Below are 23,506 nucleotides of genomic sequence, written 5' to 3'. Positions count from 1 at the left end.
TCAATGCAAACTCTCCTTTCGTTTTAAATATATTTATTTTCACAACAGATAATGAGGTATTCACAGAGATAATGAGGCTATTTACAGTAGAGAAAGTTATTCTGCATAGAATACGTACATAATATTGATGAAAACTTATATAAATACTATTAAAAAGCGTAAGTTAACGTAATCACATCAAAAGCCAATTTTTTCCCCCGTAACCTAAACTAAAAAGAAGTTGCCAGATTCCAAGTTGGAATAAGCTAAGAGTAGAATTAAAGAAACAGGAAATACAAAACTTAATGGTGAGTGACAACATCCTTCCACCTTTTGTATTGCGAGCAAATTTGCCAAAGCAATACAAAATGAAAACAATAAATATACGTAATACAATGAAATAATAATATGCAATATATGAAAATAATATACAATACATGGAAATTACAGCTTAACTAATAATAGGTAATGATATTAAAGTCATTAATTTAATTTACAATTCCAACTTCCACCGACTCCTAACTCTAGAAGAAGTAGTCGTAACTCCACGAGCATTAGTCGCAACTCCAGACACAGTAGCCGTAACTCCACTAGCAGTAGTCGTAACTCTAGGATCACTCGAGGATTTCAGCACAGGCCTGCGAGGAAGCTAATGACCTGACTTCGAAATTTCATCATCTGGTATAGTTTCTATTATGCCTCCCTTTGCCATTATCTCAAAACATCATCATAAACTTATAGATATCTTCTTTCACTTGACGTTTTGTAGCTGAACGTAGTCTAGATTCGGCCACATCATGCATATTGTACACTGGTGGGTGACCAAACAACCAAGGTAATTCTACTTCATATCGTAGATCTTTTAATTTTACAGTTTCCTTGAAATGGAGCAGAGATTCTTCTACCAGAATTGACTTATTTTTCCTTTCAATGGGATCTTTAATTCCCTAAACTTCTAAATCCCAAATCTTTGGAAGCTCGATATTTTGCAGAGCTAGTGTAACCAAATTGTTTTTTCTTCCCTAATCCTAAGATGGTCCAACCCAATAAAGTCTCTATGGCTGATATTCCGGACGTAAGTATCTCTATTCTTCCGGTCAATATTCTTCCAAGCACATCTGTTCTCAGAAGAACTGTTATGGGTGGCGTATCTTCTCCAACATCAGTCAATTTAATCCCTCGAGAAGCAAGTTCGGCAATTAAATTTCTACCACTTATCCTTGGTAAAGTTGAGCAAATTTTCGGTTGATCAAGAAGAGACATTGAAGTAGAATATTTACGATCCAAGCTTTCAACCGTTACTGTGAATCTCCCATACTCCATAGAAGGAGAAATTCCGCCTCCAAACAGTCCTTGAGAAAGCACTTCTGTTCCGGAAGGAGAAAGATTCAACTCTGCAACTAAACTCTTTTCCATATAAGAACGATGGGATCCATCATCCATCAAAGCGCGAACACAGACTTCTTTGTTTTTATGTCGTAGTCTGACAGTGATAGTTTTTAGATAAATTTTACGTTCTGAGGGAAGATTTGTTAACAAAGTTTCCGTGGAAAACTATTCTCCTCATCAACCTCTCTACTCTTCGAGGAAATTTTATCCTTTCGTAAATCTGGACATAGTAAAGCATAATGCCTTCGTCCACAAATCAAACATTTAACGGAACTATGGAACCTTTTTGCCATATGACCAGGCTTAAGGCAAACGAGGCAGCTTCTCTTGTGCATAACTTGTCCCTTTCTGTCCTCATAAGTCAAGTTGGAGATTTTCTGGCAGTCTTGACTTGCATGAGCACGCTCACAGAAAATACATTGATTTCTTCCAAAGGATGTATTCGCAATTAGAGTAGCAGCAGTGGGTTCATCTCTTAGTGGTGGTTTATGAGATTCTTTCCGTTTCATACCATCGCCAAATGTAGTTTCTGCTAGAAAACGATGTTCTTCGCCTTCTACTTCATGACGTAAAAAAGTCATAAGATTTCCTAGGACTTAATCCTTCGAGACAACAGGATCATCTTCTTTGTCTTCTCTATTCAGCCTATATCTGTCCCATGCTTTTAAGATTTCTGTTGGGAGACACGATTCAACAACTGGATACAACATTGCTGCATAATTAAACGTTGTCACACCTAACGTCTCTAATGCACGTAAATATGAACTAAGTTTATCGTACAAATCATTTAACTTGATATTCGATTTACTGTTGACTAATGCTAATAAATCTCGAATGTAAACATCAATCAGTAAATCCTTCCTCCCAAATCGGGACTTCAAATGCTCTATAACTTTCGTATAATTGTCCTTAGACGGTGGGCAACTTTCCACAATATCACGAGCCTTTGTTTTTGGTTTTAACGAAGATAATAAATATTGAAACTTATCTTCTTCTCTTATATTCTCATCTTCATCAATACGACAAAATTGTCCCTAAAACGCAACCCGGGTTCTAGGTATTAGATCATACTCTTTCTCACGTAATTTTGGCAATTTTGAATTGTCATGTGAGTATTTACTGGAAACTATAGAGCTACTTTCATCTTGTGTATATTGCTTTTTCATAAACAACTCTTATTTCGGTAAATCTGTCTCTGTATGATTCCGTCGTATCATATTCTTCATCAGTAAAAATAATACATTCTTTAATTTCATCATCAACTTTAAATAAACGCTCAGCTTTCTCGACAACTTTGTTATATTGAACGTGAATGTCCTTTACTTTATCAATCTTATGATGAATATCATCGAACGTGTTTGCCGATACAGTAGAGATAATGAGGCTATTTACAGTAGAGAAAGTTATTCTGCATAGAATACGTACATAATATTGATGAAAACTTATATAAATACTATTAAAAAACGTAAGTTAACGTAATCACATCAAAAGCCAATTTTTTTTTTCTTCTGTAAACTAAACTAAAAAGAAGTTGCCAGATTCCAAGTTGGAATAAGCTAAGAGTAGAATTAAAGAAACAGGAAATATAAAACTTAATGGTGAGTGGCAACACTAGTCATGATCAAAGGCGATTCTTGATAATTTTTTTTAAAAACTTTATTCCTGGTCACTTTATATTTGTTTTTATATTTTTAAAAAATAAATAAGAAAAAACTCCTGAGTTGTCTAACCAATTTTTACAATGTTTAGATTATTTTTCTTGAAATTACCCTACGCGGGAATACTTATATTTAATGGTAGATTAATTATAAAAGAAAAGTATTCCAAATGGTTTACAAAGTGTACATAACTTGATTTTACCTCGTATATTTGCCATCTTTAGTGGGAAAATGTTCATAAATTTAAAGTTATTTTATAATTTGCAGATCCTTCTCTCTGCATTGCAATCGAACTTGAGTCTATGATGTTTTTATTTTTGTTTTTGTCTTCCACTTGTTGCTATTTGGTTACAATTTATTATAAAATGAATGGCAACCGATTTCCTTGGATCTGATATGTTTACAAATCCGGATTTTTAATTAAAGGTGATTCGCAGGAAGTGTGTATGATACGCTTCTTTTTTTTTTTTTTTCAATTTGTGTTACACCCTTATAATATTAATGGAAAGCTGGGAATTAATATAAAAAACATTTTTCTATCATGACTAAGTGGACTTTCGTTAAAGACCGAGCAAAATATGCCGTTGGTAAGAAGAAAAAATTTGTTTTCTTTCTTTTGGAATCGGTTGACAAATGCTTTATTTTTGTTTTCAGCAATGATTAATGAGTGTATTTTTTTCTTTCTTTTCAGCTGTTTGTAATTTTAAACAAAATGGGCCATACAGACTGCATCTCACTGTGGGAGATACTGTTCATATATTACAAGAAAAAGAAGGTAATCATAATGAATTATTTTAATATTGTAGCTTGTTTCCAAGTTCAGTCATATCCTGTGATATTAATTCATATCATCATTAAAAAAATCAGGCTGTCATTATATAGTACTAATTTTTCTCTGTTTTTAAGATTTTAACAGAGAATTTTTGTTTATAAAACAAAATTAGCTATACAAAACAAAATTGGATCCATATGCATAAAAAAATTTTGAACATAATATATCTGCAGTGTACATTTATTTGTGAATAAAATACTTAAAAAAGGTTTTTTATTAAGGCTGTTAAAATAATTTTTTTAAACACGTGTTATGTATTATGTGAATATTCAGTTTGTCTTACTGCAGTTCATGAATTTTATAATTCTATTTTGAATGATGGAACATAATATTTTATCAAATTAATCAACATAGTATGTATAAGATCTTCATTTTACCATTATTATGCTTGTCATCCTACCTTCTTAAGTATTGAAAGAAATAAACTTAAGTATTGAGTATAAATAATGAAAAAGATTAGTTAATCTTATCATAGCATATATATATATATATATATTTATCTTTTTCATTTGTAATGATGACTGCATTTTTCAATTATTTATGTAGATTATGAGTTTCAAGCATCAATTTTGTTTTAATTAAGTTTGCTTTCATTATGATTTGCTATATTAATAATGCATATTTGTTGATCAATTTTCATGATTCATATCAATTTCAGTCTATGATTTATGTATACACAAATGTTTAGTTAAATACAAATAAAATAGATATAAGAATCAGTTTTTATATATTTTTATAGTTTTTATATAATATATTCTGGTGATAAAGTAATGAACAGTTAGCATTTAATAGACTAGATTGTCTTATTTTTAATAAAGGTAATTATTAAGAATATTATCATATTCTTCTTACAGACTTTCAAAATGAAAATGTATCCATTTTTATATTATAATTCTTTTAAAATGCAACCCAAAGTAATCTCGTCCGGGTCACCAATGTGCTTGTTTTGAGGTTCGAACTCGCAACGTTAGGGTTCATAGCCGAGTAACATAACCACTAGACAAAAATGATCACTCCAGTTCGGAGGTTGTTATCTGACTTAATGAAGTTACCACCAGACTAATGAAAAATAAATTTATATAATTTCATGTATGAAATTAGGCTGGTTGTATTCAGACCAGTAGGTTGGATTCTCTTTCTATATATACAGGGTGTTTATAAAGTCCCGGACCCATTTTGATGTTTAATAACTCATAAAATAATAAAGATATAAACACACTTATGACATTTATTGATGGAATAACTCATATATTTTCCTTTTCAGGTTTGAATATTTTTACTTTTGTAAATATCGTCTGCGAATGTGGTTAATTTCAGATAATTTCATTTTCCAGTCTAAATATCTGTACTTTTCTAAATATTGTCTGCTTATTAATTGCATTTTTCTCTCTTTTGTTTTTGTCAACTATTTCAATGTTATGTTTACTTTTGATGTGTTTGTTCTATGTAGTACTTTTGTATGTGATGTTTTATTCGAGCGGATATTAAGGAGAATGCATACACCACAAGAGAAAGCACAGATTTTATGGTGGTTCATAGAAATGAAATCGATAGTGCAAGCACAGAGAAATTTCAGAAGAATTTACCAAAAAGATCCTCCATCCAAAAACAGCATCTTGAGGTGGAAAAAGAATTTTCTAGAAATTGGAAGTATCGAAGATAAGAAACGTTCCAGACGTCCTTGCACAAGTGATTTTGATGTTGAGCGTGTCAGAGAGACATTTTTACACAATCCTAGAATATCTGTGAGATCAGCGGCAACAGAATTGGATATGCCAATTTCGACGGTGTACAAGGTTATTAAGAAAAAATTAAGACTGCATGCATACAAAGTTCAAATTGTTCAAGTTTTGGAACCGAACGATAGACCTAGGAGGATGGCCTTTGCAACAGATATGCTAAGGAGGATAGAAGATGTTGCTGATTTTCTGAAGAGCATAATGTTCTCCGATGAAGCATCCTTTCATGTTTCTGGCATTGTTAATCGTCATAATGTGCGCAAATGGCTCTGTGGATGCCGACAAGCTTGTCGCTACCTGGCGTGAAATTGACTATCGACTTGATATTCTCCGTGCGACGAAGGGGGCACACGTGGAAGTTCATTGACAAGGGTCATGAAACTTTTTGAGTCTATTTAACCATTTATGTTATTAATTTAAATCTATCTTTATTATTTTATGAGTTATTAAACATCAAAATGGGTCCGGGACTTTATAAACACCCTGTATATCTAATGATATTTTAAAACTAATTTAAATCCTTATTAATTTAATGATATTTTAAAACTAATTTAAATCCTTATTAATTTCTAAATTTTTATATTAATTTATCCCATATTAACTTCATTCTAAAATGGTCTCTTATTTCCTGATCAGATTCCACTTTTTTTTTTTTTATTTAATTAATGCTACATGAGCTCTGTAAAATTGTTTCATCAGTACTTTCACATGCTCCAGGTGAAGGGATAAAAATCTGTCATTCTGAGCAAATTTTTTTAAAAGATGCCTAAATTCCCTTACTTAAATTGACATGTGTTAAAGAAATCCCTATCAGAATCTCATAGTATAAAACCACTGAGAAAAATATTTTGCTGTCTTTTGTGTTTGTATGACAAAGTGAATGGACTTCAGTTTCATCGTCGTTTCTAGCTTGTACATAAATTATGCCTCCCAGGATAGAATAAAGCAAAGTTCTAAAAATTTCAAAAGTATCTTTTCTTTTTGGCCACGAAACTCCTTAAAAATATATGTGTGTTACATTATATATATATATGAACATTAGATGTTCAACTTTGCTTTTTTCATTTTTCGATAAATGACTACAGTAATAAGTGCTGGTCAGAATAGGAGACAAAATGTTACTCAGTAAGCTTGCTGATCCTTCAATCTGATGAAAGTACTACATTAATGAATTATTCTTCCATCATAAATTTATTCTTAATTGAGGATGTAAATTTTTAAACCAAATTTTCGTTGTTTGCAGGAAATTTTAATTCTCTGCTTCTATTTGAAGAAAATTGTGACTGAGGTACATTGAATGGTCTCTTACTTATAATGAATCTGCTCTTAATGGAAGAACATATTATGAGTGATTACAGCACTTTGTACTGAATGTTCACAGTGATAAGGTTATGCTTTGCATGTGTTAAAACCATCTTGATGTTATATATTATGAGTTGTTGAAAACCAAGTGAAACCATTACACGGGATTGATACCGAATGCATTTGAGATGAGCATTGAAGGAGAATTGGCTGCAGTACCAAGTGAGAAATGACAAAATTATCCTCTATCATGACAGTGTTTGGCCAGTCTTGAGCAGTCACGACATACTTAGAATTGCTAAAATGGCAGCTCTTACACCATCCACTGTGCTCTTCAGACATTATTCCTTCTGACTAACATTTGTTTTGATGAATGGCACATGGCATCTCTTAACATCATTCCCACTCTTATGTAGAAGTTCTGAAAATTGATTGATTTGTGGATTATCTCAAAAGATGCATAGATTCTCTTTTTTTTTTTTAAAAAAAAGATGGTTTTCAATAGTTGCCAATAAAATGGAGAAAAGTAAAGGCTCGCGAGGGACAATACTTTGACTCCTGAATAGGTAATCACTTTTTCAGAATAAAGCCTCAATTTTTGGAGAAAGAAAATTGAAGGAAACAAAGCTATATATGTAATTTATATATTTTGATAAAATTTCAAACATTATGAAATGTCAAAATTGGGATTCCCAACTAAATCAATGATGGCTTTTCCATTAGGATTGAAATGCTGCAATACTCTCTTAGATTGTTTTTTAAAGTTGTTTTTTTGTTTTTTATGTAACTTTTGCACTTTAAGAGTTTGAGAGAAAAGCAAAACAATAAAATTGTGAAAAGAAGACAGAAAATAACCAAGCAAGCAGAAAATTGCAAGTCATCTGGCTGCTTATGAAAACCCAGCAGATAGATTGATTTGAAGATTCTAATCCACATTTCCTTCTTTTTAATCTAGAGATATCACAGCTATAATTCCACCAGTCCCACCTTAGGCATATGCAGTTTATTCTTTTTTAACAAATAAACGAAACCATAAAAATTCTGAAATTTTTTTTTAGGAATGTGATAGATATAGCAATGCCTGATGGCAACAAATGTCATATTTGATTTTGGTATTTAAAAATTTGAACTGCAATGGATTAAGAGTCATTTTTTTATAAATATTTTTATATTACTACTAATTTCTGAAATGGCAAGTTACCACTGCTTTAAACTGTGATATGCAATTTCAATTTTTTTTTCTTTTCCTTTTTGTAGATAAATAATATTTCGATGTGATATATATATATATTAATAAACGCCCACACAAACATGTTAATGAAATATATATAATGCATATTTTAATAAAATGAGTTTAAATCCTGTCTTAGTGAAATTAAGTATTCTTTTGAATAAGATGTCTTATGAAATTCTTTTAAAATTATTTTTCTGTAGAAATTTAAAAACTTGTTGGAAGCCATGAGAGAAAATTTTTTTTTTTTTTTTAATTTTAAGTATTGAGTTTTTAGAATTTTTTTTAAATCACTGTCATTTTGTTAAAATGTTCATTAAAATGTTTTCATTTTCTCTTATAGATTGGTTTTATGGTTGCTGTACAAAAAATAAGAATGTATGGGGCATTTTTCCTAAATCATATGTTGTGGTTAAAGAATCGATTGTTGATAAAACTGGGTATGATTCATTTAATTTTTTATCAATTTTAAACAATTAGTCAATCTACTAATAGCTTTGTTTAACTGAAATTAAGATTTAATGTATTTGTGATTGAAATAATCATTTAAATGACTTTGTCTTTAAAAAGTTAATTTAATTAAACATTTTGATTTTTTTTGTGAAAATTATAGATTTTGTGATTTTATTTTCTATTCTATATAAAGAATTGTCTGATTTTATTTTATACATTTTAAATAATGGTGAATCTTTCTTAGTAAATGGTCTGGAATATATTTTATTCCCTTTTTATATGAGGAAATTTTATTAAAATTTATCATTTTCAAAGAAATAGCTTGCTATGACTGTCTGGCTTTTAGATTGATAATTATTTTGGTAATTTTATCATATGTATTTTATCTCTATAAGGCAGAAAAAAAAATTGTTAAATAATTTCTATAGCACCTTGTTTTATGGACTGCAAAGAGTTTGTTTGAGAGCATATAATTATTTTTAAAGAAAAAATGCAGTTACATTTCTTCAATTTTTTTAAAGAAACTTTTTTTTTGGATCTATGAATTAAATAAGATTTTAAACATTATTAATTTCTTCAGTCCTCATGAAGCCATTATTCCAAGAGAACCTCCAATTGTTCAAGAAATTACTTCTGTCATTCGAGAATGGGGCATTATCTGGAAACAACTATATATTGTAAGATTCTCTACCCTCATTTATTTTTTATTGTAAAATTTAGTAGATTGTTTTAATCTGCAATTTAAGAATTTATTGATAGATAAATGTTTAAAATAATTTTCATCTTATTTAATTATTTATTTTTTTATGTTATAAACTATTTAACTAAAAATTTGAGCAAAAAGACTATGACATTTTTATGATATTACATTTTTTTTTTTGTTTTTATTTATAATTTTTCCCTTTTCTCATCAAAACTTTTTGAAAAAATTTACTATTTCTTCATTCATTTAGAAATTTTTCAGTTGAATAATTGTATTAATTAATTTTAGCTGAAAATGCTATGTTTAGATTCCATATTTAGAAACAAATGGCCTTTATTATTAAATTATTAGCATCGCAAATATTCATAATATGTTTGAAACACTTTTTATTAGAAAAAATACATTATAGTGCAAATTATATGCTTTTCTTTCATTAATGCAATTTTTTAAAAAAAATGCAATAAAAAAATGTATAATTCATTAATGGGAATACATGTCTTCTCATGTATTTATCAAACGTTTCTGATATTAATATATATTTGTAAGATATATAAGTATCTTACTTATTTTTCTCGTTGATTTTTTTTATTTTTAATCTGATTTAAAAGAAAGTATCAAATGATTTATCATTATAGACTTAGAAAAAAATTATGTTTAAATAATTAACTAATCATTTAACTTTTAATTGTTAACTGATAACTAACTAGTCCTTTCATTTTTCCCAACTAAGATTTTTAGGATGATATTGATAGCAACTGTAGGTAATTTTAATCAAATATATGCTTCTTCTATCAGAATGTTTTTTTAAAAGAATTTTTAATCAAGAGTGTTATGTTTTTTGTTAAGTAAATAATTATTTAAATTGTAGGTAAAAATAGCTTGTTTTAAAAATTTATTATTGTATGTGTAATATTTCTGTCATGTTTTCGTTCATACATGTTTCTATTCATTTGCTAATTATATATATTATTTAATTTCATTTATTCAAATAATACATCTGTAAATAAACAGCTTTTAATTAAATAAGGATTTATTTACAAATAACAAGGTACATTTATTTTTAATATTTTGAAATAATGATTTATTTACTCTTAGATGCGAGAGCCAGAATTTCAAGTAATTCGTAACATGATGTATGAGCTTATTGAATGGCGTCGCAAAATTATGTCGGGAACGTTGCCAGTGGTAAGTGTACATTTTTACATTTGTGTACTTTTTTTTTTTTTTTTTGAGACAGATTCTATTAATATTTCAATATTTGACGATGGTTTTACATTACCAGTTTAGTTTCATTTCTATTGCATTTTTGTATTTACATTAATCCTATTTTATAGAAAAAATTTAATGATTATCATTTTTTCATTTATTAATTGTTTCACTCTAAATAATATTGTAAATTCAATTAAGAGTATTAAAATTTACTGTTTTAATGCCAAAATTATTTTGTAAAATTTTTTCTATGTAATATTTTTGTTTCATCATTTTAAGTATCAAAATGGGGAAAAAAATGTTAAAAATGTGTAATGAAAAAAAAAAAAAATAGTAAACTAATTTTTAAGTAAAACAAGATTTTTATATGAATTTCTGTTTTAAGCTTTCACTCATTTATAATTATATTCAAAAGTTCCAGAAATAAAATTATGAGGTAATAGAATGTCTTTAAAAAGTTAACCTTTATTTTATTCTTTTGTTAATATAGGATGAATTGAAAGAATTGAAACAAAAAGCTACCACAAAGATTGATGTAGGAAATGCGTAAGGAACATTTTTTTTTTTCAAATAAAAACTCAATAAATTAGTTTGAACTATATTTGCTTATTACTTTTTTTTTTTTGAAATGATTGTCATATCTGTATAGCTAATTATGCTCTGTTGTAGTATTTTAGGCTTGGATCTTGTCGTGAGAGATGAACATGGCAATATGTTAAATCCTGATATTACCAGTGCAATTGATTTATATCGTGCTCATGAATTAGCTACGCAAAGGATTAAGTTGATGGCAAGCAATGTTAGTTCTATTTTACTATTTTCATTCTGTTATTGTGGAATTATTATATTTTTATTTGCTCAATACATTATTGTTTCATTTTTTTGTATATAAACTAAAAACTTTTTTTTAACTTCAAAGTTTACTGTTTATACATTTCTTGACAAAAAAAAAAAAAATGTAACAATACCAAAAGGGGGAAAAAAATCCGATAGAAATTTCCTCCCTTTTTATAATTATGTAATGTGTTGATAGATATATTTTTTAATTGTAAAACTTTGGCAGAAAGTTTATTTTATGTAATTACATTATTTCTGCATTTATTTTGCAGTCTGTTGATGATGATGATAATCGAAATCAAAAGTCTTTGTCTAGACATGTTCACAGTTTCTATGTCACTGTAAAAAATTTTGTATGTAGAATTGGAGATGATGCTGATTTACTGATGACTTTGTACGATGCTAAAGAAGGACGGTGTATAAGGTTTGGGATTTTTTTGAGTATTTAAAATTTTTATTAATAGTAATTTGATTTAGTTAATTGTCTTTCACTGTTCAAATTGAAAATTGAAAGAATGTAATAAAATTTATTTCTAACTTAGTGCTATAGAAAATTTTCTGAAATTAAATGCCTTCTGTTTACATTATAGATTTTCTTTATATTAATTATTGATACACATATCTAGGATTTGTTTAAATGTCATATTTACTTTAAAACACATTAGGATTATATTCAAAATTATTTAACACAGTAAAAAATTGTACTTATACATTTATGCAGCAATGTATTTTATGTATTTCCCTGTAACATATAGTTGAATTATTACTAATGTAAATAAATTTATGATTAAAAAATATCAATGATCTGCTGTATATTAGTCAAAGTTAATAGAAGCATTTTTTATAAATATATATTTGTTGTAAGGATTTTGTTATAAATCAGTTATGAATGCTCATTATTTTTATTATTGAATATACATCATTATAAATTTATAAAAAGATTGGAAGTAGTTTTCCAACTGTTTGTGTTTCTGCATATTGAGTTGCAGCATATCTGTATTCTGATGATTATTTCTTGAATTATCATGTTTATAATAATTCGAATATCAGAATAAATAAAGCAAAAATATGTATTTTGTTCTGTTCTAGTACTATTATTTAGATCAAGTAAAATTTTAGATTTTTTTAATAGTGTGACTTTTTTATTTATTTAAATTATTCAGTAAGGTGTGCATTTGGTACTAAAATACAAGGACATCATTATTATTTTTTCAGTGAAAGTTACCTAGTAAAATGGAGCAAAGAAGGCTTAGCAAAAGACCTTGAGCAACTTAATAATTTAAGGGTTTTATTTACAGTAAGTATGAATATTTTTCAGAATTTCTGTTTATTATTGAATATTTTTTCAGATTTGTCATTAATGTGTGTATTCTTCTTCTGAAACATTCTTTTTTGATTAACAGCTTTTGTGACACCAAGTTTACACTCGTAAAGTTATTAAATAAATGGATACACAATGTATATACATAATACGATGGAGGACCATTTTCATTATATGCATTTCGCGATATAATTGACTTCTTATTATAGAAAAAAAATGTTTGCTTGCTTCTAAAATTATCTGTATTATTATAAATAATTTATAATGCAGTGGATGAGAGGGGGTTTAGTTTTGTATTGTTACATATCTGAAATTTTGCTACCCGGCACAAATAGTGTCATCGTGGGAAAAACGTAGTAAGATCTGTCCTGTGCATGCTGAGCGGGTGCCGCATCAATGACCTCAGAGCTTGGCGACCATTTGGTGAGTAAATGTATAATACTGGAAAGTTCGAGAACTTTAACGATCCATCCACTAAGAACCGAGATACACCCAGGTATGCCTTGATTGGTCTGAAGAGTCTAGCCCAGCCTCCCAGAACTATAAAAGACATGCACTCTCAAGCTGTGAAAGTCGTGTGTGAGAGTAGCCTGAGTCGCCAACAGGTAACAGAAATTAGAGGATGAGAGAGAAAGCAAACTGCTGAAATAGTGATTAAATGCGCTGCGTTATTACGATTGATTGACGGTATTTGTAGAAGAAAATTTTGTAACAGTATTATGAACTCTCCATATTAAAGAGCTGTTTTCATTAGTGTACATGAAATTCAGAAAATAATTATTGGTTCTGCTTGTAACTTTGCATTCAGGCAATTATGCCTCCCATTGTTGATTCATACAAAAAAAAAAAAAAAAAAAAAAAAAAATGCATTTTTAAAATTTTTTTGATGAAATTTGATAAACAGTCCTTTTTTTTTTCTTTTATTATTTATGTTATTATGTTATTTTTGTTTGCTTATGTGTTAAAAAAGTTTGCTTGAAGCATGTTATTTCAGTGTTTTTTCTAATGCCAACAGTGGTAGTGACCCTTAATTTAAGAATTTCTTTTTCTTATTTCTACTATTAATAAAAGAGAATGTGTTTCTGTCTGCAAATTGGTGCTTTACAGAGCAGGACATTTGACATGTTTCTGTCGAGTTTGGCACAAATATACTTTAAAGTGTTTTATTTAAGAAAATGTTAATTAAAAGTTAAGGCATCTATCTTATGTTATGAATTTGGTAGTCATGTAATTTTTTAAAATACTCTTTTACATAATTTCCAAAAGTATTTTTAATTGCTGAAGTGAAATTCAAGATCTTTACATTGTTTCTTCAAATATTTTATCAGGATTCTCTCTGTTATTGAATACAAGAAAGATCCTGCCTATTAGATGCATGATTTAAATGAGGATTAGAAAATAAAGTTATAGCATCATAAAAAATAATATGAATTTAGACAATAATTATCCTAACTGCTATGTGTTTAAAAAAACTTCAATGTCATGGAGCTAGAAATTCCATTAAAAATATTCATGGTTAACATAGCTTTAATACCTATCAGAATTTGATATTTAAAAATTGTATGAGATTACTGTGATTTGCTGTTTTGTTTATTATAGTTGTTTTTTCTATTAAACCTGTGTATATGTAAATAAACAGTTGCTTTTCTGCCTTACAAAGATGTGGTAATATGGATTCCTTTCTCTTCTTATAATGTAGCATAAGCTTCCCTTTAATCAAGAGTAGACAGTTAGAAAGTTTTAAATCTATGTATTAAATTGCTTGCCCCTGCGCAACATACAAAAAACATTTTGTTGAGAGAACATACATATTTTGTTTAAAGAATTATTCATAAAAAACATGTATGTTTTAGTAACAGTGAAACTCAACCAATATTTGTGATGAACAAGCTAGTCACCAAAGACATTAGTATCTGTTAGAAAATTGCTTATAAGTTTTTCCGTAATCATTCTTTGAAACTTTTGCTTGATAGAGATGATGTGATGATTTTGAAAGCAATAAATTTGTTAGACCCTTACCACTACCATATCATGTTTAATATATTGAGGGAACTGTCTAGCCACGTTAAAGTTTCCATATTAAATCTATGAAGGTTGATTTTTAATTTACCTAGCTGAAAAAAGTATCGTTAAAAAGTACTCATATTAAATAAGTAAATATGCTTTAAACTTTAATATTTGCTATCCCTATTTCCCTTATTTTGTCATAATTTTTATTTATTTATTTGTAGATAATTGTCATTTTTTTTTTCAGATTTTCATAAAAGAAATAAAATTTCACATTTTTTTTTATATAAAATTAATATAAAAAGAGGGTTTCCTTTTTTAGGACTTGGGCATTAAAGACTTACAACGAGAAAAAATGTTTCTAATTTGCCAAATAATTCGAATTGGTGAGTTTCCACCCTATATTTAGATTTATTTTTAATTATAATTTTTTAAAATATTATTTTGTAGTATTTATTCATTTGTGTATCCATAAAAATTTTGAAAAACATTTTTAATCTGTGTGAAATTCTATTAAAATTAGATAAATGATGAAAACGTTTACTAATAAAAACCATACTATGGATTATTTTTTTTTTTTTTTTCATAATTTTAGAATATTTATTTACTTCAAGTAATATGTAGTGAATTTTTTGTGTAATTTATTAGAAAATATTTATTCTTAAATGTATTGAGGTTTAAAGAACTAAATATTTTTATGGTATCAATTACTGAATAATATGTTGACTTGATATAAAAATTGTTAATTTTAATTCTTTTCTAAATTTTGATATTATATTTATATTTTATTTAATTATTTTATGTCGGGTGAATATTCAAGTATTTGACATTGCCATTTGAAAACTATGTGAACACTTTTCTTGAGTGTCCTTATAATGGCAATATTAAATATCTTCTATACAGAAAAGTTAAAAGTTATGATGCTTTCAAAAATTGATTATGGTTGCATGTTTTTTATTCAACTAGAAAAAATCATACTTCAGAAGCTAACTTCTATCCATCATGCAGCTTTTTAACTTTGTTAAGGAATATTGAAGATACCTCTAATTAAAAGTTATTATATTGTTGTGAAAAATCTTTGGATGAGTGACATTGAATGTAAGCGAGCAAGCTGCATAATGGAAGATGATGCTTTATTCCAGAAAATACACACACATGCACTTACAGCACCAGTAAAATGTTTACCAAAAAAAAAAAAAAACTACATTTACAGATACTAATAACATATATAGATAATGAATCACTGAATAAAAAACAGTAATAGTAGTTCTCAAACAACTCAAGAGCCAGTTCATTCTGCGATCAACACTTTGTAAAAAGATGTCCTTACTTTTATGATTACCTCCAACTTATATAATCTTCAGGCTGAATATCAAATAAAAATTTCCAGACTATAATTTTTCATCATTTTTGAGAAGTGGTTAAATTATTAATTTAATAATTTATTCTGCATCTATTAAAATATTTACATATATCTCTTCCTTACAATACTCTAATTATGTGAAGAAATACTATTACAGGTTTATCACAATATTGAACCTTTCATGAGTTTATGAAAATAAATGCTTGCAGTACAGTTTTAAAATTACTTTATTCCTGATTTGTCACCGTTAAAGTAATCATCTTAATTTATTTCTAATCTGATTACAGGAGACAAAGGAATCCTTCAATATCTATACTTTTTATCAGACTAAAATTCATCAAACTTATACTATAGAGTAAGATAATAGTTTCCCATCTTAGAATTTCCCAGAACTACATTATTACAGTCACTTTGAAAACTTTTCTGTATCCAGTACAGTAGATGTTGTTTATAGACAAATATTCTCTAACTAAATACTTCATTTTCAGAATATTTTTCTCCATTTATGCAGATAGTTCTAAATCATTGGATTAGGCTTCATCTGTATAATTTTTCTGACTTCAGTTTTGTCCTCCAAATTTTCTAATTCTTTTTTCATTTTTATTAATAAGGATCTTGTTATTTCGTATGCTTTAGAACATATTTCTAACAGCTGCTTAAAAATTTGTGTCATCTATTTAAATTTTGTTAGCATTTTACAATTTTGATCATTTTGACTTTATAATCATCTCTTGATATTTAATCAGGGTATGTAACATCATTCAAAATCCTTAATATCTGTTTTTTCTAAAAATTATTTTTATATCAGAACCTTAAAAGTGCTTTATTTAAGTGCTTATTTCTTTTTCTGAAAATAACTGAATTTTCTACATGTTAGATGATCTGAACTATATGTGCGTATTTTCTTAATTGTATCTGATCTTTCACCTCTGTTAGAATGTTAATGACTCCTTAGTTCAATGCAAAAGGGCTTTTCATCAGTTTAGGGAAGTATTGATAGCATGGCAGCAAATATATTTTTATATTGATTTGATTCTTTTTTATGACCTCTTTTTTATCTTGGGAGGGAAAAAAAATATTTTTTCTCAAAGAAAATACATATTAATTTTCAGAAATGATGCACTTTTTTTAAAAGTAATTTCAGCTCATTGTTGCATTTCTATATTTAGTTACTTTCTTTATAGGACATTTGTTTAATATATTTTAACACTATAATTAGTTAATTATTTAAGTATTTTTTCTGTATGTTATTTATTGTGTAGAGCTTTTTTAAAATATGCCAGGAAAATATGTGTTTAACTTTGTAGATTGCAAAAGTAAATACACTAAATTATTGAAGGCTTGGAAAAATAAAAGTAAACCTTAGATTTTATTAAAGAATTGAGCAAAATCATCTCAATCAAAGTATTGCCAATTTTTGGAGGAACTGGAACTGACGATATTACTGCCAATGGCATAAAGAAAAGAAAGAAAAAATGAATCTGATTTCTTGACTTCTTTAGAGAAAAAGAAAAAAAACTGAAATTAAATGTAGAATTAATATACTTACATAACAAGCTGAATGATCCAGAGACTTTTCTTCATTAACAAAATCTAATGTGTTATGAAAAGTTATTAGTGAGAAAGCTGAACAATTGAATGAGTTGCATAGAAAAAGAAGGCTTTGTTTACTTGTTATTAAAATTTGCAGACTTTTATATTCTAGATTTGTTTATTTATATTATAATATTTTTTGTTTTAATACTGCTAATTGTAGTATAATAAAGTAATTTCTGATAAGCAATCAAAGTGATGTAGTCAAATTTCATATAAAAAGTTTGCAGAAAAATATTTTATATAATTTTGCTCCAGTATTTGTGAAAAATATTCATAAATTACGAGTGATATTTTATGTTTGTACAAAATTGGATACTTTCTTGCTGTCTGAGTGAATATCATTATGATGCATACTTCTATAATTAAGCTACCACATTTAATCTTGGTTCTTCCCCCCCCCCCCCCGCCTCCTCTAAAAGTACTTAAGAATTGCCTATTTCTTAGAATGAAATTTGATTACTTACCCCATTAGTATTTTAGATATTATTTTCAATAAACTAAATCTTCATTGTTTTGGTATATTCCTTTACATGGTGCCTTCCCATGTTGCAGTTTTTAGCAATGAAGAAGCAGATAAAGCTGGATAATCCACAACTAATTCAATGTTACCATATCAATTGACATTTGAAAGTTCAATAAAATAGTTCTGTATTCAAAATGATCCAAATTATCTAGTATGCCTTTGAAACACAAAACAAATTTTATACTGCAAACCTCACATGCAAATATGGCCTCCTTTAACAAACAGGAAACAAATACCCTACTATTTTTTTTTTCTTTTCTGTAGGACATATTAGGTTCACTTGCATTCATTTACTATTTGTAGAGTAGGTACCAATGAGTTTTTGATGCAGTGGGTGCCTACTCTGCAGGGATATTATTAGATCCCTTCTAAACTTCAGGTACCAACATTTACAATTTTTCCAAACAAATCCATTTTCTTTATTGACAAAAATTTCTTCAAATGTCTAACTTTTTACATTTTTAAAATCCATAGAATTTTATTTCTTTATTTAAACATTAAGATTTTATTGATCAGCTTTCATATCTAATGTTGCATCACTATTAATCCTATTTAATGTCAACCATTTTAAACAGGTGTTTAACCATAGAATATTCAAGCCTAACGGACCTAAAACCTGAAACCAAATTTATCCTGAAATGCCACTCAACAAAACTAATATTTGTTGAAAATAGTGCAGATTCTATTAAGATGTGTTATTTCTAAACTATGAGTTTTGCAATTGACTTTTCAAAGAACAGGCAAAATTATTAATTTTAAGAAATGTATAGTTATTCTTAGTTTTCTGCAATTCTTGGGAATCAATCTATATCTATACTTATAATAAAGCTCAATGTGTGTGTGTGTGTGTGTTGGCGCTCTACAGGCCAGGTCATTTGACATACAGCTATCAAATTTGGTACATGTATACCTTAGAGGTCGGGAATGTGCACCTGGGGTCCCTTTTTTTGAAATTTTAATTAGACTTTTAATTATTAATTAAAAACTAACTTTCCCACCAAAAAAATCTTCCATTTTCCCCACCGCCAACTTTTCCGCCAAAAAAATCTTCCATTTTCGAAATGAGTAAGGCTTCAGTTATTTTTTTCTCCCAACACTAATGAGGCTAGGGTTAAAACTTTTCGGCGGATTACTTCAAACGATTCTGTTTATTTTCTTAATGTTTTATGCATTTAAAATTAAACATTGTTAATTAATCCATGTTTTAGATTCATTCTGAAGTACTTTTGAATTAAAATAACACAGAATAAAGGAAATTAAAAATGTATAATCTGCATAGCGTTACCCCAACTGGCGTAGAAAAATTCACGCATTTGCGTTACCTAACTGGCGAAGAAAATTCACGCATGCACATTGTTCTGATTGTTGTCATGACAACCACTATCAACGGATGATTTAAATTATTTTTAGGTTAGTTGCATGCTTTTGTAATTAAATTGTATTTATGTTACTTATATATATTTTTTGTATATGCTTATAGTTTTAAGTACATCGTTTTTTAAGTAGTTTTTTTAAACCTGTTTTAGACCGATTATTTTAAATGATTCATTTTATTTCCTTAGTGTTTGATGCATTTAAAATTATTGTTAATGAGTCGATCTGTTCATGATGAATCTGAGAAATTTTTTTTACATCGTTTTTGAAGTAGTTTTTTTTTTAACCTGTTTTCAATGATTCAAATTATTTTTAGGTTAGTTGCATGCTTTTGTAATTAAATTGTATTTATGTTAGTTATATATATTTTTTGTATATGCTTATAGTTTTAAGTACATCGTTTTTTAAGTAGTTTTTTTAAACCTGTTTTCAACCGATTATTTTAAACGATTCATTTTATTTTTTTAGTGTTTCATGCATTTAAAATGAAACATTGTTAATTAATAGATCTGTTCATGATGAATCTGAGAAAATTTTGTTGACAAATTCTTGAGATATTACATAAATTAAGAAAGATATTCTTTAGTGGCCATAAAGTTTAAACGCTCAGTGACTCTATTATCAGTAATCATAGTATTAAAAAAAATGCTTTGTTTCAGTAAAAAAATATTATGATATTAATTGCAGATTAATCATTTCCACTTTAATTTAAAGCATAAATTCTATGAAGGGTAACAGAAAATTAGAGAGATACATATCACGTTATGACTGAAGGCCTTTATAATATTATGAGTGAATTATATGACTATCAAAATTTGAAGTTTTAAAATATTTTGCTGAAGAATCTATTAAAGTTGGAATTGCATATAATATTTAATTATTAAGATTTTAACAAACATTAAGATTGGCGAACCGCTGGTCGCCAAAGGCGGCTAGTACTAAATAAAACTGATTGTCATAGTAACTGTAGTATGATTTAAATCTGACCATAAACTTTGTATCAGAATCAATACAATGAACCTTTCTTTACATTTGGTTTTGTATATCTATTTTATTTTAAACAACTGTAAGAAGATGAAATTAATTTACAGGGTCAATGGAGCTTAAAGATTGTGATCATAAACGGTCTACACATATTCAACGGAAAGCATCCGATGGATTAAGGAGACCTTTTGGAGTTGCTGGTAAAAAAGCTTTGTGTATTATTGTTTCTGAAAAGTAGTTCAAAATTTTGGTATATATATATATATGTGTGTGTGTGTGTGTGTGTGTGTTTATATTGAATATTACTATTATATTTTTAGCTATGGAAATTACTGATATCATGAATGGAAAACTTGATATTGATGAAGAAAAACAGTATTTTATTCCATTTGTTCAGTAAGTTTTGTTTTAAATTATTATTTTAATTTATACAATAATTATTTTTTGTCTATTCATAATTGCTTCTAATTCATTAAAATATTTTTCTGTTAAGTGCACTTTAATAGTTCTTTTCTTTGTACTTAAGGTGTAATGAGCGAGATTTTCTTGATAATTTGTTGCGTAAGGTTCTAACAATGAAAGAAATTACTCAAAAAGAACATAAAGGACAAGGTCTGTGGGTTTGCTTAAAGCTTCTTCATGGTGATATAAAACAAGTAAAAGAAGAAAATCCTCATCTCATTAGTACTTCAACTGCTGTTGCACGTAAGATGGGTTTTCCTGATATCATATTGCCAGGTAAAAAAGGAAAATTTGCTATTCTTTTTATTTTTTTCTTCAAAATATGATGAAGCTTTCTTGTTTTATGATAAAGTTATTATTTTATTATGGTATAATTAGTTAGTTTATACATAAACATTTATTATAGTTATCTAAACAGTAATTGTGCTATTAATTTGATCTGAGATTGCCTTTTCAACATTTTGTTTAAAAGTAGTTCATCACAAAATTTTTTCTGACTCCATATTTTAAAAAAATATATAGATATTTGTGTCATATTGTATTAAAATTGTTAGACAGATTATTAAATAATTTTTTTTCTCAGTTTTAATAGTGGCAAATGAATATGTAGTCTAAACTGTTGAATATGACAAATATATATATATATATATATATATATATTATGTATTGATTTTATACGTTAAATATTATTCTTATTAATTTTCCTGAAAGAGTATTTTTATAAATTAAATACTTTGTTTTAAACTTTTATGTATTGTTATAAAATCATTAAATTTGATTACTTATAAGTTAACCAGTTTTGAAAATTCACTTTCTGAATGCAATCCTTTTAGTAGATAAAGTTTTATAAATATTTTTCCTTGTGTTTCTTTGCTGCATTGATGTCTTTAGGTATGGGAAAATTATCATTTTGTAAGGTAAGTCTATGTAAAGGAAAAGAAAACACTAAAATATATAATGTAGAATTTTTTTTTTATTATCAAGCAGTCATGTATTTATAAATTCAATTACATGTGCTTAGTGCCACTATTCAAAAGTATGTTTGACTGTCTTTTAATGCTTAATAAGTGCATGAATTTACAGGTGATGTCCGTAATGATTTGTATTTAACTATATCACACGGGGAATTTACAAAAGGAGCAAAATCATCTGACAGAAACATAGAAGTATCAGTTAAAGTTTTGAATGAGAAAGGGCAATTAATTCCTGTAAGAATTTTTCATTTTATTCATTTATTATTATTACTTATTAGTTTGAGAGAAAGAGATTGCTTCTGTCTTCTTCAATTCACAATTATTATTATTTTTTTTTAATCAAAAAGAAACTTTCACATGAATTTATTCATTTGTCTATATTTGAGTAGGTACCAAATATTGAAGAATATGTACCTTTTTGTTATTTGTATTTTTGAATTGAAGCTTGTAAAGAAAAGAAGGTACAATGAATATCAAAATTTTCTTCCTTTTTTTCGGCAACTGCATTTTTATTTTCTATAAATATTTTGCCCACATTACTTTATTAAACTCAAAAATAAGAATTATATTTGTAAGATGAATAAATGCACATAAATAATTAACATGAGAAAAAAATTTGCAAGTAAAATAAAATTTCAAATTTATCTCAAATGAAGTTTTCAGTTAGTCATTGGAATTTAAAATTACATTTAATATAAATTATAATTAAAAAAAAGTATTATTAGGCTTTTAATTCAGAGCAATCTGGTCTTTATTTTATATTTAATTATTATATAGATCTATAATTTATAATTATATAAATTAAGTTTGATTATTAGATAATTCAAATTATAAGTGCTTTCCCCCCCTTTTTTTTTGTTATTTTTTTAGAGTTGTTTTGTATATGCAAATTAAAAATAAAAATTGTCTAAACATATTTGGGAATTCATACATTTTCTCTGAAATATCAATAATAAAAGTTTATAAATACATCTGATATAAAAAAAATCAAAAAATCTCATTACTAAGAAGGAACATGATATCTAATTTTAATATTTTATAATCATGATGCTTTTCTATTATTAATGTTTTTCATGTTTTGTTTTATATAGAATGTTATAAGTATGGGCTGTGGATCTGATACTGTAAATGAATACAAGAGTGTGATATATTACCATGAAGATAAACCCAAGTGGATGGAAAATGTCAAAGTATGAAAAATGCATTTTTTTAAAAAATGTTTTTGCTAATAAGTTTGAAACTGATTTATAAGTTTGAAAGATTCAAGAAAACATATTTAAAATATTAAATCATTTTTCCCCTCTTTCTTTTTCTCTAGTCTAACCTTGGTGATTAAAAATAAAACTTCATAATATGTGATATGCATAAATTTACTTTAAGAGGAATGGAAAGTTATTGAATAAGATTCGATATTATCATAATTTTTTTATTAAATAAAATGGCTGCCATATAATTTCACCAATACTTATTTCAACGTAGTTGTAAATGTTTATACTGCAAGAAAGGGGTTGCTTTTATCACTATATTTAATGAAATAATTATTATTTTAGTGAAATTTGATGTTTTCTGT

At 27.2% G+C, this 23,506-nt stretch overlaps 1 protein-coding gene across 1 annotated transcript in view; it reads left to right on the top strand.

Annotated features, from left to right (window-relative positions):
* The first annotated feature begins 3,441 nt into the window (after positions 1-3,441).
* Positions 3,442-23,506, top strand: part of LOC129960119 (dedicator of cytokinesis protein 1-like) — a 51,819-nt gene continuing 31,754 nt past the window's right edge. The window contains exons 1-15 of the mRNA XM_056073256.1: positions 3,442-3,613; positions 3,718-3,801; positions 8,474-8,570; positions 9,164-9,260; positions 10,382-10,471; positions 10,986-11,041; positions 11,165-11,294; positions 11,605-11,756; positions 12,548-12,629; positions 14,983-15,046; positions 20,608-20,700; positions 20,821-20,896; positions 21,027-21,238; positions 22,046-22,170; positions 23,028-23,126. Of these exons, the coding sequence (XP_055929231.1) occupies positions 3,568-3,613; positions 3,718-3,801; positions 8,474-8,570; positions 9,164-9,260; positions 10,382-10,471; positions 10,986-11,041; positions 11,165-11,294; positions 11,605-11,756; positions 12,548-12,629; positions 14,983-15,046; positions 20,608-20,700; positions 20,821-20,896; positions 21,027-21,238; positions 22,046-22,170; positions 23,028-23,126 (1,503 nt within the window). The 5' untranslated portion in view covers positions 3,442-3,567. The remainder of the gene's footprint in view (positions 3,614-3,717; positions 3,802-8,473; positions 8,571-9,163; positions 9,261-10,381; positions 10,472-10,985; positions 11,042-11,164; positions 11,295-11,604; positions 11,757-12,547; positions 12,630-14,982; positions 15,047-20,607; positions 20,701-20,820; positions 20,897-21,026; positions 21,239-22,045; positions 22,171-23,027; positions 23,127-23,506) is intronic.

This window comes from Argiope bruennichi, chromosome 2 (assembly GCF_947563725.1).
Source record: "Argiope bruennichi chromosome 2, qqArgBrue1.1, whole genome shotgun sequence".
NCBI lineage: Eukaryota > Metazoa > Arthropoda > Arachnida > Araneae > Araneidae > Argiope > Argiope bruennichi.
This window is presented reverse-complemented; position numbering and strand designations above follow the sequence as displayed.